Source organism: Rhinolophus sinicus, chromosome 3, assembly GCF_057876585.1.
Source record: "Rhinolophus sinicus isolate RSI-liver-muscle chromosome 3, RSI-T2T, whole genome shotgun sequence".
Lineage (NCBI taxonomy): Eukaryota > Metazoa > Chordata > Mammalia > Chiroptera > Rhinolophidae > Rhinolophus > Rhinolophus sinicus.
The window spans coordinates 42,385,715-42,401,413 of NC_142503.1; the positions used below are offsets into that span (position 1 = coordinate 42,385,715).

A 15,699-nucleotide genomic window follows, 5' to 3' on the forward strand; every position below is an offset into this window, starting at 1 on the left:
AATTATTACTAATATTTATTTTTTTAGTAACTTCTATTTACAGAACCACTCATATAATAGGCTGTGCCGAATTTGACAGTTCCGGTGTGTAATTAACTTTTATTCAGAGTACTGATTATGGCATGTGTACATGGATTTTAGAATTGAGTTATAATTAAAATGTCTTCAAAATATATTTTCACTGGTGGATGTTTTTTACAACATAAAAAAATTACCTGAAACCATTTCATGTGCTTTCATATGTAATGTTTTAAAACCTCTTTTAGAAATCAGATTAATACTAAAATAACTTAGTGTATAATAAAGTGTGTTGCACTTTCAAGATTTTATGCTTATTTCAGAATGCCTATTCTGGGATGTCAAAAACATTACCGTTAAGACAGTGAGTATCATTCTGTTATTTTTAAAGTCCCAGAATAGGACATTCTGGATTTTTTGCAGATAAATTTGAAAGTATTTTTCTCATGCCTGGGGGTTAGAGTGGGGTAGGGAGAATAAAAATGGATTAAAGTTAATTACCTGCTAAATCTGCCCTTATCTACTCATCTGTAAGGGGACAGTGAGCCCAGAATTGGAGAGCAAGGTGAGAGAAGAGCTGGTAATGGTTTATTTAGTTCTGCAAACCAAGTTCATACCAATTTCATACCAAGTAAACTGCATGGGACAAAAGAAATCAGGTAGAAGTTTCATTAAATGGGAATATTAATTATATCAGAAAATTATGCCACCAGCAGCACAGAATCTTGTAATATGTTAGCTCATTACTGAGTTGGAAGGAAGAATTTTATCATTGTTGCTTTGTTGGAACCTTACTATATTCCCATAGAAATTTTTATATAGTATTTGAGAAACCCTGACCATAATTTGTCATAAATATTCAAGGTTATGGTCATGTAGAGGTTCTTTATTTTGTTTGTTTTACTTGATAGAGATGAGTAAATGCACATAAATTACAGGTTTTGAATATTTCTAATATTACAATTTTGAGATGAAGTTTTGCTATTTTTGAACATGAAACTATAAATATTTTTATTGCAGTTCAGTTATAAGTATTTTAGAACACTTACTATAAAATAATTGAATATTAGAAAAACATTCAGATACATGTTTTTCATTATAGTAAATACAATGGATAAATTTATAGAACATGAAGAACGTCGTAGTGAGCTGTTAAAGATCTGATTATGCACTGCAAGCAAAGTAATAATGTATTATATACCTATATTGCACCAAAAAAGATAGCAAAGTGAGTTTGAAATAAACCAAAGGAAAGAGTTCCAGTGGAGTAAATTCTATAAGAGAAATGTGCTGTGGTGCTGTAAGCAGTCGTCTATTTACTTCACTGATTGCATTCTTTCTTGATGTTATAGGAACAGCATTATGAAAGAAATGAGAAAACCATAGAAAACATTTTAAGTTTTTTCTTTTTCTTTCAATTGCTGTTTTGTTTTAATGCAGGCAGTATTGTGGGAGGATCCTGAACTATAGAAGTAATGTTTGATGTGTAAGTTTCATGCGTATTAAGTATTAGCTATTGTCAATAAAACATGCCATTTGAAAATAAAATATATTTTCATTATACTTGTCCAAATATGACTTCTTTTTGTTGTTGCGTGCATCTCAGATTTATTTTTTATAAATGTTAACACTTAGAAAAAGATAAGGTCAAACATAACAAGGGTGTCAACCTAACCATCAGTCATAACTTTATGTCCACATTTTCTGGTAGATGGATTTTGACTATTAATTTGGTTTTGTATGTTTTCTCTATGTGATATTTGTGCATTATTAGATGACTAGACTGGCCAAGGCAGACCTGTTACACTTGCCTGAGTTAGGCATTGTTTGCCATGCCACTAAACCTGCCGTCAAGTGAAACCTTCATTGGGGAAATGAGATCGGAGTCTGAACCGCAGAAGATGGACGCCCTGTCTCTGTTTTTTATTGTTTTACTTTCATTTCTTTTTCTTTATTTTGTCCCTTTTTTTTTGTTTGTTTTTGTTTTTGTTTTGTTAAATCTATTTCACTTTAACTTGTGAGCTGGTTTTCCAGTTCTTCGTAAATGGTATTCCATTAAGGGTTCATAACATTGCATTGCAAATTATATTGGGAGATGATCAGCAGAGCTCAACCTTAAGATAAAATAAATTATTCCCAGTACATTAGGATACAATGTTGTGAGGCCCAGTGTGAATCTTAATTGGTGTTTGTAGACTGATGAGGTACATTTTATTCTTGAAACACTAAAACACTGATAAGATTCTTAGGAACACTTTCTGATATCAGTGCAACATTTTTGCAGTTTTTCTCCCAACAAAAACCAAAACCCCCAGATAGCATCTTTCTCCCTAGAATTTTAGACATACAAAATCAAGGAAAATAAGTACATTTCTTATAAACATCTGGGGGTAGGAGACAAAAAGAGACTTTCACTTTTATGATAGTTATTCATTATAGAAATAACTTATTTCCTGATTTATAAAGACTTGCAGTTACCTATGTGGGGAAGGGATATTTGAGAAACTGTTGAATACTTGCGTGTATGTTTCTCTGCTTGAATTATTTTTTGTTGAAAAACATTCAGAGGTTACTAGATTTTAAATGGATTCTGAGATTAGAATTCGTACTTTAACTCTGTGAGAGACATTGTTTTTCCTCTCAGTTGCCAAGCATAGTTTGAGAAAAATGTTAAATGCTTAATTTATACACTCAGGTAGTATTTAGAAGGTAAATTTGATAGAGTTCTATCTTGGAAATTAAGCAATGAAACTTCTTGACGTATCTTTAATAATAGTTGGAATAAGGAAAAAATAGTGTGCTTATAGTTAGACTTAAAATTTGTAATAGTTTTTTACTACTGTGAGAGGCAGTGCGAGAAAAAACCTACTGATACTTTATTTTTCAAGCCAAAAATGAAAGGCTTTATAATAGTAAGTGATCAACTTTTGGCCTTTGTTGAATGTACCCTTTTTGTTTGTGTAGTCTATCATACTCTTGTATGAATAGTTTTGCTTATTTAAGTGATAAGTAATTTTAAATTAGGACAACATTAGATTGGAAACCTTAATTTGTTTTTTAGGTGCATAAATTAGGCTAGCAAAGCATAGGGTTTGTACCTTAGGACCTCAGTTGATTTATTATATGTGTTCAGGTTTTATAAATGTTTAAAAAATACCACCTACTTATCACAAAACAGGTCTTATAGCAATATAAGTAGTATAGTATATATGTGGGTATACAGTTAAATGTGTTAATATTAGTAACTAATAAAATGAATTATTTGATGTCTTCAATAAGGCCTACTTACCTTTTATCTATATGCATGATAATAAAGTCTGTGCTTATGCAGAATTTACACTGAAATAAAATGACTTTCTTTTTGAAATTAGTAACAGATTTAGATGTAAAGCTTAGAAAAAAGTAGGCATTTGCTAAAGCTAATAAAATGTAATTTTTCTGTTCCTATAAATAAGGTAACCATCATTTAAAGCAAGTTTTAAAGTCTGTCTTGCATTCCATTCATTTTTAGAGATATATTTAGATAATATTGTTTAGAGGTTTATACCTGCACATCTGGTTGTTACAGAGTTTTACCCCTAAAACCCAGCATGGTGCTTTTGAAAATTTACTCCATATGCGATTTTCATTTTAGCGTGATTTTGTACACTGTGTTTTAAATTATTTTTGAAGAATTTGTGATGAAAATGTATAGCCAACTAATACATAATTGTGAATACTTCTAGAACAGCTTATATGTAGACAACTTCTTTAGAAATTTTTTTGGTTAGGAGGAGTAAGAGAGGACCAGAAAAATGCATTCAAGTTGCAGTTCTTATCAAAATTAGTTGAGTAGAATTCAGTAATTAAATACAGCAAATTCATGTAGTTATTTCAGATTTCATTTTTCAGTTTTTAATTGTAGCGATTTTTTTCTTAGTGTTTAATATTATTTTAGTGTTGTTGTTATTAGTAGGCAGTTAAGATGTTTATAAGCAAGCATTGAGGTATTGACTACCCCTTTTCAGATAAGTATACATAAAATTGGTTCCAAAAGTCAAGGGTTGGAGAAGTTTCCTGAGACTAGGGAAATTTTTATGTTAGTTATTGTCACAAATTTTAGCAGTTTCCGAAGGTATATTTGGAACTGGATACTTTTGGGCATCTCTCACGTTGTTGATGAGGTGCTGCCTTATTAACTGAATGGATGTAGGCCTCCTTTTAAATTGAAGTTGATTACATGCAGTAGGTTTTTGTTTTTTTCCGTCTACTTGAAATTAAATGGAATTTATTGGAAGGGTTATCAAAATTGTTTGCATCACAATAGGTAGTTTCAATAGCAAGATAGGGGCACTCAGGAACAAATTTAAATTCGCACATATTTGTTTTTTCTTTTTCTTTTTTTTGACTAATTTGGTTATTTGCCATTTCTGGGGATTAAACTTTAAAAAATGTTCTTCTTTTCTGTATCTGATGTTCTGTGTGCTATTAGTGATGCAGCCAACACGAACGGTTGTCATGTGTAACACAACTTTCGATCAGCGCGAAAACACCGTCCTGGGAAAGCGTCCATGCTTGATATCGTTTGGTTCATGAACATTAAGTTTCCAGTACAGGTGACCCATAGCTCAAAGTGTTAAATAATTGTCTACATTATTCAATTTTTAAAATAATATTCCATTAATGAGATTGTTAGTCTTTGAAGTTTTGCTCACTTTTATTTTTCCTAGTAGAGCAGGATAAAAGGAAAGACTTAAGTTCTAATTTATTTCTTTATACGGATCTGATAGATAGATTCATTTATTATTATTATTTTTTAAGTGCAAGGGTAATTGTAAAATCATAGTGTAAAGTTTATGTGGTGTTTCTGCTTTCTGTAATGTTTGGAACTTGCCTCTGCAGGTAAAATCCCAGAGGAATCCAAAGCCCTGTCTTTATTGGCTCCTGCTCCAACCATGACAAGTCTGATGCCTGGTGCAGGCTTGCTTCCCATACCGACTCCAAATCCCTTGACTACAGTAAGTACTACACACCCTCTCCTATGAGGGGTAAATGTACAACTGTGCAATCAGTTGACTAAAGAACCTAGAAAATTTTTATTTTAAATCTTTTTTTTTAAATGGAGAGGATTTGAAATGTCTACTTAATTTCTTGTCCTCACGTTGTCACTGACTTAAACTATCTTTTGGAATTACTTCTGAAGTAACGAGATTGATTTAAATTTGAGAACTAAAGTTGATTATTCACTAGAAAATCAGTTATTGAAACAGCATTTTAGGTAGCATGGTGAATTGGAGAATCCAGGTAACTATTTCCTGGTTCGTGAGGACTAAATTTATTTTTAAAATATGAAATGACGCACAGCTATGTCTCAGAAGCATTTGTCTGATTAAGAAGAAAAGGTAAAAACATGGCAAAAATTTTTTTCATTAACTCTCTGGAGTTAGGTAATAATTTAATGCCGCCTCTGATTTCTGAGTGGGTTTAAGAGATTTTGCTGTTACTGGACTCGTGGTTTTTATATAAAAGACTGTGGTCATATTTATTTTAAAAGTCTTTTTTCTTCAAAAATAAATCCAAGACAAAACATAAAACGCAACTGTAATTGAAAGTTTTGTTTAGCTTTGTGATACTGGATAATTAGGGAGTGAGCTGATGAGCTTTAAGATTGTAGTTAATTTATCCAAGTTATAAGAGTGGTTTCTGAAACTTTGAAGTGCAAAATGTTAGATCTTTTAATTTTTACATTACATTGTTTTGCTGGAGACCTGCATTGTTATCCAAGGGGGAAATGCTTTTTAATTGAACATTTGATCATTTGAATTGAGCTTTCCTGAAATTTTATTTTGGGTATGTTCTGGTATATTTTAACATGTTAATTCCTGGGTCATCACCCCTTCAGAAAAATGTTTTCTTGATGTCTTGAAAATTCTTAAGATTTATGAAGTTTTATTGTTTGTTGCCCTAAGGGGGAAATGGTTTTCTCTTAATTCAGCTGTAGATATCTATTATAAAATTTAATTTAGGAGGAATAACGTCAATTAGGCAACAGGGGAAAGGTGGCCCATTGTGTTTTGGCTCCTGGCTCCCTCCCTGACCTTTTTCCTACCTGTTTCTTTGGCTAACCCTACTTCAGCGACATTATATTGGCTTTGTCGATTCTTGGATGTGCCAGGCATATTTCTGCCTTACAGCTTTTGCACTTATTCATCCTCTGTCTAGAACTTTATTTTTCAGACATTAAAAAGGTTGACTTTTAAACTCTTTCACATGAGTGAAACTGTTCATCAGGTTTCTATTTAAAAGTCACATTTTCAGGGAGGCCAGAGTTTCTATGTCAGAAGGCAAAAGTTTTACATCTGGAGTCCAGATCATCTAACCTACCAAAGATGAAAAGGGCAGCTAGGCAGCTAAATACTTAGGTTTCTTAGACCAGTACTAGAAAGTGGATGAATCTGAAAGAGGGTAAGTGTATTGTTACGAAGCCGCCACATGCAACACAACTTTCTGCTGTGATGGAAATGTCTGTATCTGTACTATTGAGTATGGCAGCCACCAGCAGTGGAGCTAGTGAACACTTGACATGTGGCTAGTGTGACTGAGGCACTGAATTTCCATTAAATAAAATTCCACTAACCATATGTGATTAGTGACTACCATATTATATTAGCACAGGTTTAGAAGAATGGTCTAATGCAACGAAGAGACAGGAAAAGTTGTGTAAAAAAGAACTGAATGATCTTTAAATTTGAAAAACAAAGGGATTGGATTAGATGATTTGAAAAAGCCCATTCCAGGTCTATAATTAATATTCCTAGTGGAGAAATTTGCAGATCAAAGGGATTGACAGTTGAGAATACCTGGAAAGGCCTGTTTAATGCTTTAAATCCATGCAAAGCTAACAAATAGTAAGACTCATGTTTGTGATTTAGCTTAACTGTATATAATTCTTTTTCATAGTAAAAATAAAATTAAGGTATGGTTCTCAATTATCTGTGTACATCAGACCATAGAAGACAAAGTGGGGTTGGAAGAGGAGTAATTGTAGAAGCAACACGTGGCTAGAGGCCAGGCTCAGAGGGGGTGGTAGCCTTGACTTTCACAGATTACTCACCTGTTTGGAACTAAGATGTTTTCTACAGCTTTATGATAACTTGAGATGGTGATAGTGAGCAACAAATCTAAGATCTGTTAGTAATAAGATACAGATTATAGTAAATACTATGAGTAATGTGGTAGAGACTAAATGAGACTTCATATAAGGTCAGGGGATGATTGATCTGATGATGCTTCAAGGATTCAGCTGGTAGCAGCAGGGAGAAGAGCTTTCTAGGCAGAAGGAACACCATGTGGCAAGCCCTCAGGTGGGAAATATACGTGTACAGAATGGCAGTCAGTGTGGTTGAAGCATAGTGAGGGGTGGGTAGTATGGCTTTGAGATTGGAGGGTTGATTGCGCACTGATCACATAGGGCTTTTAGACCATAGAAAGGAGTTTGAATTTTATTCTAAAGGTAATTAGAAGCCATTGATGAGTTTTAGGCAGGGGTGAGACATGATTTTTCCCTCCCTTTTTCCGCCTCCCTCCCCCCCATTCTGGTTCAAGCCGTTGTTTCTCAGTCTAGTTGTATAGGACACAGCTCCCTGGCCCATGCTGGTATTATGAGCCTTGAGCTCCCCATGCTCCGGCTGAGGCTGAGGCAGTCAGTCCAAGGCCGTCAGTCTCTGGTCGGCCGCTCACAGTAGCTCATGGCAGCTCTCGCTGGCTGATGGCCACTCAGATGTCTGCCAGCCACTCACGCTGGCCGCCGGCCGCTCATGGCAGCACACGGTAGCTCATGCCGACCTCTGGCTGCTCACAGCAGCCCAGCTCTAGGGAGAGCTGTTGTTCACAATCTTAGCTGTAGAGGGTGCAACTCACTGGCCCATGTGGGAATCGAACCAGCAATCTCGGCTTTAGGAGCACGGTGCTCCAACTGCCTGAGCCAACAGGCTGGACCTGAGACATGATTTGATGTTTTTAAAAGATCATACACTGGCTGATATGACAAGCATATGTGATAATCATTTTATAAACTTGTATTTTCACCTTTAGGAAGTGTTATTAACAGCTGTTAAATCTTAGTTTTGCAGCAGTATAATACATAAATGTTCAAAATTTTCTTAAGTTGTATAAATGGAAATGAAAATGGTAGTGTTTTTTTTTCCTTGAAAGATCTTTCTGTTAATTTTGCAAAACTTTCTATTTTCAAATTCTGAGCTTTCTCTTTTTTAGTTTGTTTCCATTAAAAACATGTTCCTTAATGTTTGAACTGAAAACTGAATTTAGTAACGCTATAGAAGATCAGTCAAGGTTTTTTTTCCTTTTCTTGTAATAGTATGAGTAAGGGTTTAATATTTTAGACTTCTTTTCTTAGGTAAACTGACCCTGTTTTATTTTTAGTCTGTGCATGGTGGTACTCTTCTTTGACTACTTGGTAGCTGGGTAGCTTTAGGAAAATTAATTTCTTGACGTATTTTTATCTGTGAGATTGGCAAAATAGTAACACCTATCTCTTAGGTTTGATATGAGGATTAAGAACCCAGCAAAAATTAAGTACTTTGATTATTGTTAACTATTAGGAACTTGGTTACAGATCAGTGTTGAATGGCCAAGGTTCAGTTGGTTTTCATTATTTGTGAATTCACTCACTAGCTAAAATGTATTTGAAACCTCAAATCAATACTGGCGGCACGGATGCTGTACAGGTACACTCATTGTATTGTGCTCCTCCTACTGTGCTTCACAGATGGTGTTTTTATCACATGTTGAAGGGAAGACCCTCCACCAGCAAAAAGATAACTTTGCTTTGTTGTGGTCGTCTGGAACTGAACCCCTAATGTCTCCCGCGTATGCCTATAAATAAGTGCCCTTTCTGTGGTCTGTTTTAGTGCCATGCTTTTTCACATTTTTATACTTTTTCTTAGTGATTTCACTGTTTACATTAGCCCCCAAATGTAGTGCTAAAGTACTGTCTAGTGTCTCTAAGTACTGGAAGCTGTGATGCGCCTTATAGAGGAAATATGTGTCAGGGTTCATTCAGGAACGAGTTCATAGTGCTTATGGCTGTGAGTTCAGTGTTCATGAATCATAGTATATAGTAAATAATACGTCTTTAAGCAGAAATACACATAAAACAAGGTTATGTATCTATCAGTTGATAAAAATACTGTGACCAGAGGATTTTAGGAACCTAGCCCTGTGTTTTCTGTAGGACCAGTGATTCAGTGTTTAATAATTCAGTGTTTGTGGCAACTTTATAGGACATAACTACTATAAATAATGAGAGTTGACTCTTTTTAGTGTTAAGTTTAAAAGTCGTGAAACTATCTGGATAGTTAAATATTTTGCATTTCTAATTACATTTGAAATATTGTGACCTCAGGTATAATTCAGGCATATACCTGGCTTACAGTCAGGCATTTCTAGTTTCTTCCCATTCTTGTTGAGTTGATCGTTTCTTTTCAAGATTAGAGAATGGTAATTTTTTTTGATATTAACACGAAATGTCTTTGTTTTTGTTTTTTTAAATAGCTGGGTGTTTCCCTTAGCAGTTTGGGAGCTATACCAGCAGCAGCATTAGACCCCAACATTGCAACACTTGGAGAGATACCACAGCCACCACTTATGGGAAATGTGGATCCTTCTAAAATTGATGAAATTAGGAGAACCGTCTACGTTGGCAATTTGAATTCCCAGGTAACTAATTTAGAAGAAACTGAGTGGTAGGACCTCATACTCTTTTGCTCTTCTAAAAATCTTGTTGATTGATAACGTAATATTTATCTGATTTTTTTTTTAAAAAGAATATACTTTACTAAAGTGTTACTTTGTTTCTTCAGACAACGACAGCTGATCAACTACTTGAATTTTTTAAACAAGTTGGAGAAGTGAAGTTTGTGCGGATGGCAGGTGATGAGACTCAGCCAACTCGGTTTGCTTTTGTGGAATTTGCAGACCAAAATTCTGTACCAAGGGCCCTTGCTTTTAATGGAGTTATGTTTGGAGACAGGCCACTGAAGTAAGAAACCCTAAACGAAGACATTTTAATGATTTTGAAAATCTTTAAGTATTTTTCATGTAATTAAGGCTTTTTTTTTCTTTTTAATAGTAATTGGCAATTTGTGGAAAGGAAGACTTTGTGTTAAGTATAAATGAATACCTGAGATACTTATCATTTTAGTCTTTAAGGTTGTATTTGAAGACATCCTATTTCCTGTATTATCAGGTCTTAATTTAATGTTAGCGTTATTTGTATACGTTATGTAATGATCGTAGGTTTTTTTACATAAGCTTTAACAAGTCAGGTTGGTTTTGCATTCTGACTAAACTAATGGATAATTTAGCATATGGGTTGAACTTTAGTAATACAATAATAAGAATTTTGGTAAATCCAAAATCCCAGGAAGAAAATGATATTAAGTACTCAGAAATGTTTTAAATTACACATTTTGAGTTTAAGGTTTGCTTACATCCATTTTTGCAAAATGAAATATTGATGTAGCCTGTCAGATACTCAAGACAGAAATTCTATCTCATGCAGATTATTGAGGTAACAGTTTTATCTGAATTTCATAGGTAATTGCCTTAGTTCTGCAGTTTTATCATGATTCTGCTATTAAAAGATAAATAAATGTTCTTAGTAAATTGCTTGTTTTCTCAGTGTGGAAGGGGTAAAGCGAGACACACCAAATTCATTTATGTGCACCAGAGAAACCACTCTTGACCTAGTAGGAAAAGAGTTTTATTAAATGTCTCCCAAATTCAAAGCTGTGTCTGATTCAGCCGTGGTTCAGGGTTGATTAAAATGGTGCACGTAATATACAGCTTCCCCTTCATCCTCCCAGGGTGCAGAGGTTATGAACAAAATCTTAAATCTAAGAATAGAAATGATTTATTGTGATATTGATGTCAGCATTTTAATTTATTATAATTCTAAGCTGTGTGGAAAAGCACTTGTCCTGGTCTATTCAAGTTGTTAAAGAAGTCAGCTAGGGTTCAGTTTTGTTTCCCTTGCTTTTGGCTTTGTTAGCAAGAGATAATGGCAGGTGGGAATGAGATTAATCATGGTTTTCAGGTTGGTTTTGGTTATTCTTTATTTAGCTATATTCTTAATGTGCTCTCGAGACGTCCATTTATAAATACGTGTCTCATGTAAACGATTGTTTCATGTTTTGTAAAATATGGTGTGCATTTGTGATATGCTAATGTTTTTAATTTAGAATAAATCACTCCAACAATGCAATAGTAAAACCCCCTGAGATGACACCTCAGGCTGCAGCTAAGGAGTTAGAAGAAGTAATGAAGCGAGTACGCGAGGCTCAGTCATTTATCTCAGCAGCTATTGAACCAGGTAAGGCCTTAGTGTTGTTTCGTAGGTCATAGTTTAAGATCATAGAATGTTAGAACTGGGAGGAATTGTAGAAATTATTGTTCAGTCCCTTCATTTTACAAACAAGAAGACTGAAACTCAAGAAAGAGTAAGTGACTTACTAGTGTCAAAAGTCAACGAACTGCTTAGCACAACGTTGTCTTTTCCCACGATACAGAATTGAGACACATTAGCCTGAGTTGATCAGTTTTTTATATTTTAGGGCACAGTAGTGCTCAAAACTGGTTTGCTTAAAGCAAAGTATAAATGTCACTGTGAAGCTAAAAAAAAGGATAAATATATTTAGTGTTATGATTAAGCAGATTCACTTTTCTTTTAAAGTCTTAATTTAAAAAAATTAAAAAGAGAGCCCATGATTTAGGAAAAATACATTCTATTTTAGCACGGTAAAGAAACCTCTTCAGACTTTTGTGTTGCTAACTAAAATTAAAAAATCCAATCTAAAAATGTCTAGATGGTTTACATTTGAGCAGATTTTCTAAATTAGAACTCAGAATTTAGGCTTCAATTCTAGCAAAATAAAGGATTTGAAATCACTGTCATAGGAATTACAGACATGTTATAATCGTACATTATGGCAGCAACAAAATTTTACGAACAGCTGTTTATAATCATCTGGTTTATATGTACTGCTGCAGGGTGGCTGCACTCAACGAGTTTATGCAATGACTTTCTTGGATGTTTCTGAAGGATAATTGCACAGGAGGAGGATGTACAGAGAGTAGGCCCCTTGCACTATATGTGGTACATTCCACTTGTGCCTGATTATTAACTGGGATTTTTAATTGTTCTGAGCTTACACTGCAAAGTGGTTTTTTCCTCCCAGAGTCTGGAAAGAGCAATGAAAGAAAAGGCGGTCGATCTCGTTCCCACACTCGTTCAAAGTCCAGGTCTAGCTCAAAATCCCATTCTAGAAGGAAAAGGTCACAGTCAAAACACAGGTGAGAATTTCTGCTGTCATTTAAATTTTTTTTGGTTTTGTGTTTAAAATAGTTAAGATTTCTGAGTTTTTGCCTAAATATCAGAATTTAGAAATTCAGTAGAGTTCCCCAGGAAGTATGGTTATCATTAAATATTGCTTTCAGTATAATACTATAGTTAAGAATGAAATCTTAATATGTAATTTTTATTCAATTTTCAGTTTTAAAAGTTGGTTTTCTAAAGATGCCCTGTATCTAATTTTTAAAGAGTAAACTATAGTCTTCATACAGAACTGGAAGAAACTTTTCATATTGAGGAAAGGGAACATGTTTATGATGATGCTGAAAATATTGCAACTTCCCCTCCACCCCCCCGTTCACACAAGGGCTGGGGAGTTACCAGATCTTGATTTCAAGTGGTTACCTATCTCCAGTAGCACGAGTCAAATGGGACTCTTTAAGTCCTTGGCACTCTTGGTATTAAGTGCCTCCTTTACCCAACCCACTTTGGGACAGGAAACACCGGAGTCATTCGAAGCTTTAGCTCCAACTATTGTATGGTGCTTGAGCTCTGTGTCTGTTCTATTTACTTTCGAGCATAGCTCTGTTATTTTAATTTTCTTTTTAAATCCGTCGTGTTATGTTTGGTGCAGAGTGGACCTCAAAATGTAAACTTGCAACATCATTTTGATTGGAAGTGCCATAAGAATCATGTCCAAAAGTGTTAAGTTTTATTGTCTTCTTTAAGATGTGGAGGGGGCGTTACTGGAATGTGAAAATGTATATACTGGATCCGAGCTCCGTGCTATATGTGCACACGTACTTAGTCTAAAGAGAAGAGGTAGAGAAAAGTGTGTGTGCATGTGTATGTGTGTAGATGTGGGGTTATTAGAAAAGGAGGGAGGGTTTGAGGGGAAGGAACCAGTGCGCTGTATGTTGAACCTCATCAGCAAGCTTAGTTTAGACTATTTTTCTGTGGTAATCAAGGTGATTGAAACAAAGAGGAAAATCTGATATTTTTTCTTTGACTCTAGTAGGCTGTATACTTCTTGCTATGTACTAGTGTGTACTTCTCTATTATTATTAGTTTGCAAAACCTTTTTTGGGATATGGTTTTACTGTCCTTTCATTCAAAGCTTACAGTAAGGCAAGTTCAGATCCAAGTGAAGGAAGTTGTTTTATGTACAAGGAATGAGGTAGTGCGGTAGAAGCCAGAATTGGAGAAGAAAAGTGGTATAGAACCAGTGGTATTAGATGGTGGATATTTTCATAGGTTGACAGGATGTTGTGAATATAAAGGAGATGAAGAAAGTATAGAATTAAGCTGAGGAGTAACGGCTTCTTCTCTGACAGGAAGAAAAAAGACTAATGACCTGAATCTCATTTTGTGTTGATTACAAGAGCCATGCTCCAAATCTAACACATTAGTGGTTTTCTAAGACTAGAATAAAGCAAAACTTGATGATTAGCATCATTGTTTCCTTGATCATCTCTGGGAAGCTTTATCATTTGGGGCAGATAGTTTATCCACTTTAAGGTTTTTGCTCTTTCTATCATTTTAGGAATATATCCGAATATTTTCCCCCTCCAAGGGTTAGTGGGGGGTGGGGATGCGGTGGGAGGCTTATTCAGTCTAAAATGAAATTTTTAAATTATTCTTATTCATAGATCTAAAATGTAGATCTATCTATGTAGCATTATTAATAAGTTATTTTTGGCATGCATACAATTGCTCCTTTAACAACGTGGGTTTGAACTGTGTGGGTCCACTTACCTGGGGATTCATTTCAGTAAATATATGGTTGGCCCTCCATATCCACAAGCTTAGGATATGTAGATTCAGCTAACTGCAGATGCAAGACAGTGTTTTCGATCTGCAGTTGGGAATCCACAGATGTGAAAGACCAACCATATGCATTGTTCTCTGCCATTTTATGTAAGGGACTTGAGCATTTGTGGATTTTTGTGTCTGCGGGGGGTGGGGGGCGCGGGGGTTCTGGAACTAATCCCCCATAGATAATAATGGATGACTGAAGTTTTTGAGGAGTCAAGATTTTCAACTGTGCGGGTGTCAGCACTGTGTGTGTGTGTACAGATAAATCTGCATATATACATGTATATATACACACATATACATAGACACTTTTACGTACACATTTCTTTTTGTAAGCATACGCTATTTTCATACATGGTTTATAGAAAGACATGTACTTTTTACTAAGTTCTTAAAGAAATAAATAAGAGGATGAGTTCTATTTAAAGGAAAAAAAACCCTTACCCAAAAAACATTTGACTTAAGGATCTTGACACGGAAGGAACTTCCTCCACCTCCGTAGGGGAGGGCAGCCTTTCTTGGCTTCCCCTCCCCTACTGGGGGGTTTGATACCCTCAGCTCTGGTACACTCCACTAGACCTAGCAGGAGTGGGTGCAGGCCCTTACTCTTGAAGGCCCACCCTCTCACACCTTCTGACTGTTCTCAGCTGCTTCTGAAGCTTCCCCGCACCCTGTCCCTATCCTTCCCCTTCTTCTGTTAGGAGGGAAGCAGGCATTTCTTGTCACTCGGACCTTGGCTAGAACTGGGAAGATTGTTTCCACTTTTTGCTGCCAAATTTTTATGTGTTTTTTTTCATAGGGACAGTGTTAGAAAAGGTGGATAGTGCTATAATTATTATTTTAAAGTAAGTAACCTTTACAGACCAGCATAGGAGTTATAAGACATTTTACAGTATTTTAATGAGAAACAACTGACTTACAAATGAACTTTGATGCAACATGATGGTAAGTTGCCTTTTATTCACAGTTTAATTTACAAATGCAATTTTGCATATTATGGTAAAAATGGGAATTCCTAACATTAACTCAGATTTTTATCTTTGGTTGGATTGGATTTGCTCTTGATCTGAAGCTTTTAACATTCCTAGTCAGAAAACTTGCAGACAACTAGTGGGTGAGATAGAGGCATGAAAATATTTAATGTCAGAATTAAAATATAGTAGTTATTCTTGGGCAATAACTTTCAGACTGAGGACACTACAGGGTAAGTTGCAAAGCCAAGTAATCAGTGCTTTTTATTACTTTTATTTATTAGGGTCATGCTTAAATTTTTAAAAGGAGTTTCTTTTGCTTAATTAAGGTTGAAAAACTGTTTGAGTTAAAACAAAATTATTTATATTTTTAGCAAGGTTAACTAGAACAGAAATTGTAAGACTTTTTATTCCATAGAAGCAAAAACCCTTTAAAATATGTGGATGTCTGTAAATGGACTGAAAGTGTTCTAAGTTTTGCATTTTTGCTTTAATACATACTACTTAGGTTATTAGTAAACGGTTTCAACAAACTATGAATTATCT

General features: G+C 34.9%; 1 protein-coding gene across 5 annotated transcripts in view; it reads left to right on the forward strand.

Annotated features, from left to right (window-relative positions):
- Nucleotides 1-15,699, forward strand: part of SREK1 (splicing regulatory glutamic acid and lysine rich protein 1) — a 46,522-nt gene that overhangs the window by 10,667 nt on the left and 20,156 nt on the right. For 2 of the 5 annotated variants that reach the window (XM_019744145.3, XM_019744136.3), the window contains exons 3-7: nucleotides 4,900-5,015; nucleotides 9,571-9,735; nucleotides 9,879-10,057; nucleotides 11,259-11,389; nucleotides 12,255-12,369. In XM_019744145.3, coding sequence (XP_019599704.2) covers nucleotides 4,900-5,015; nucleotides 9,571-9,735; nucleotides 9,879-10,057; nucleotides 11,259-11,389; nucleotides 12,255-12,369 — 706 coding nt within the window. Of the gene's footprint in view, nucleotides 1-1,792; nucleotides 5,016-9,570; nucleotides 9,736-9,878; nucleotides 10,058-11,258; nucleotides 11,390-12,254; nucleotides 12,370-15,699 lie in introns of those variants that run through there. The other 3 variants (XM_074328880.2, XM_088796533.1, XM_074328881.2) reach the window with 3 other exon arrangements.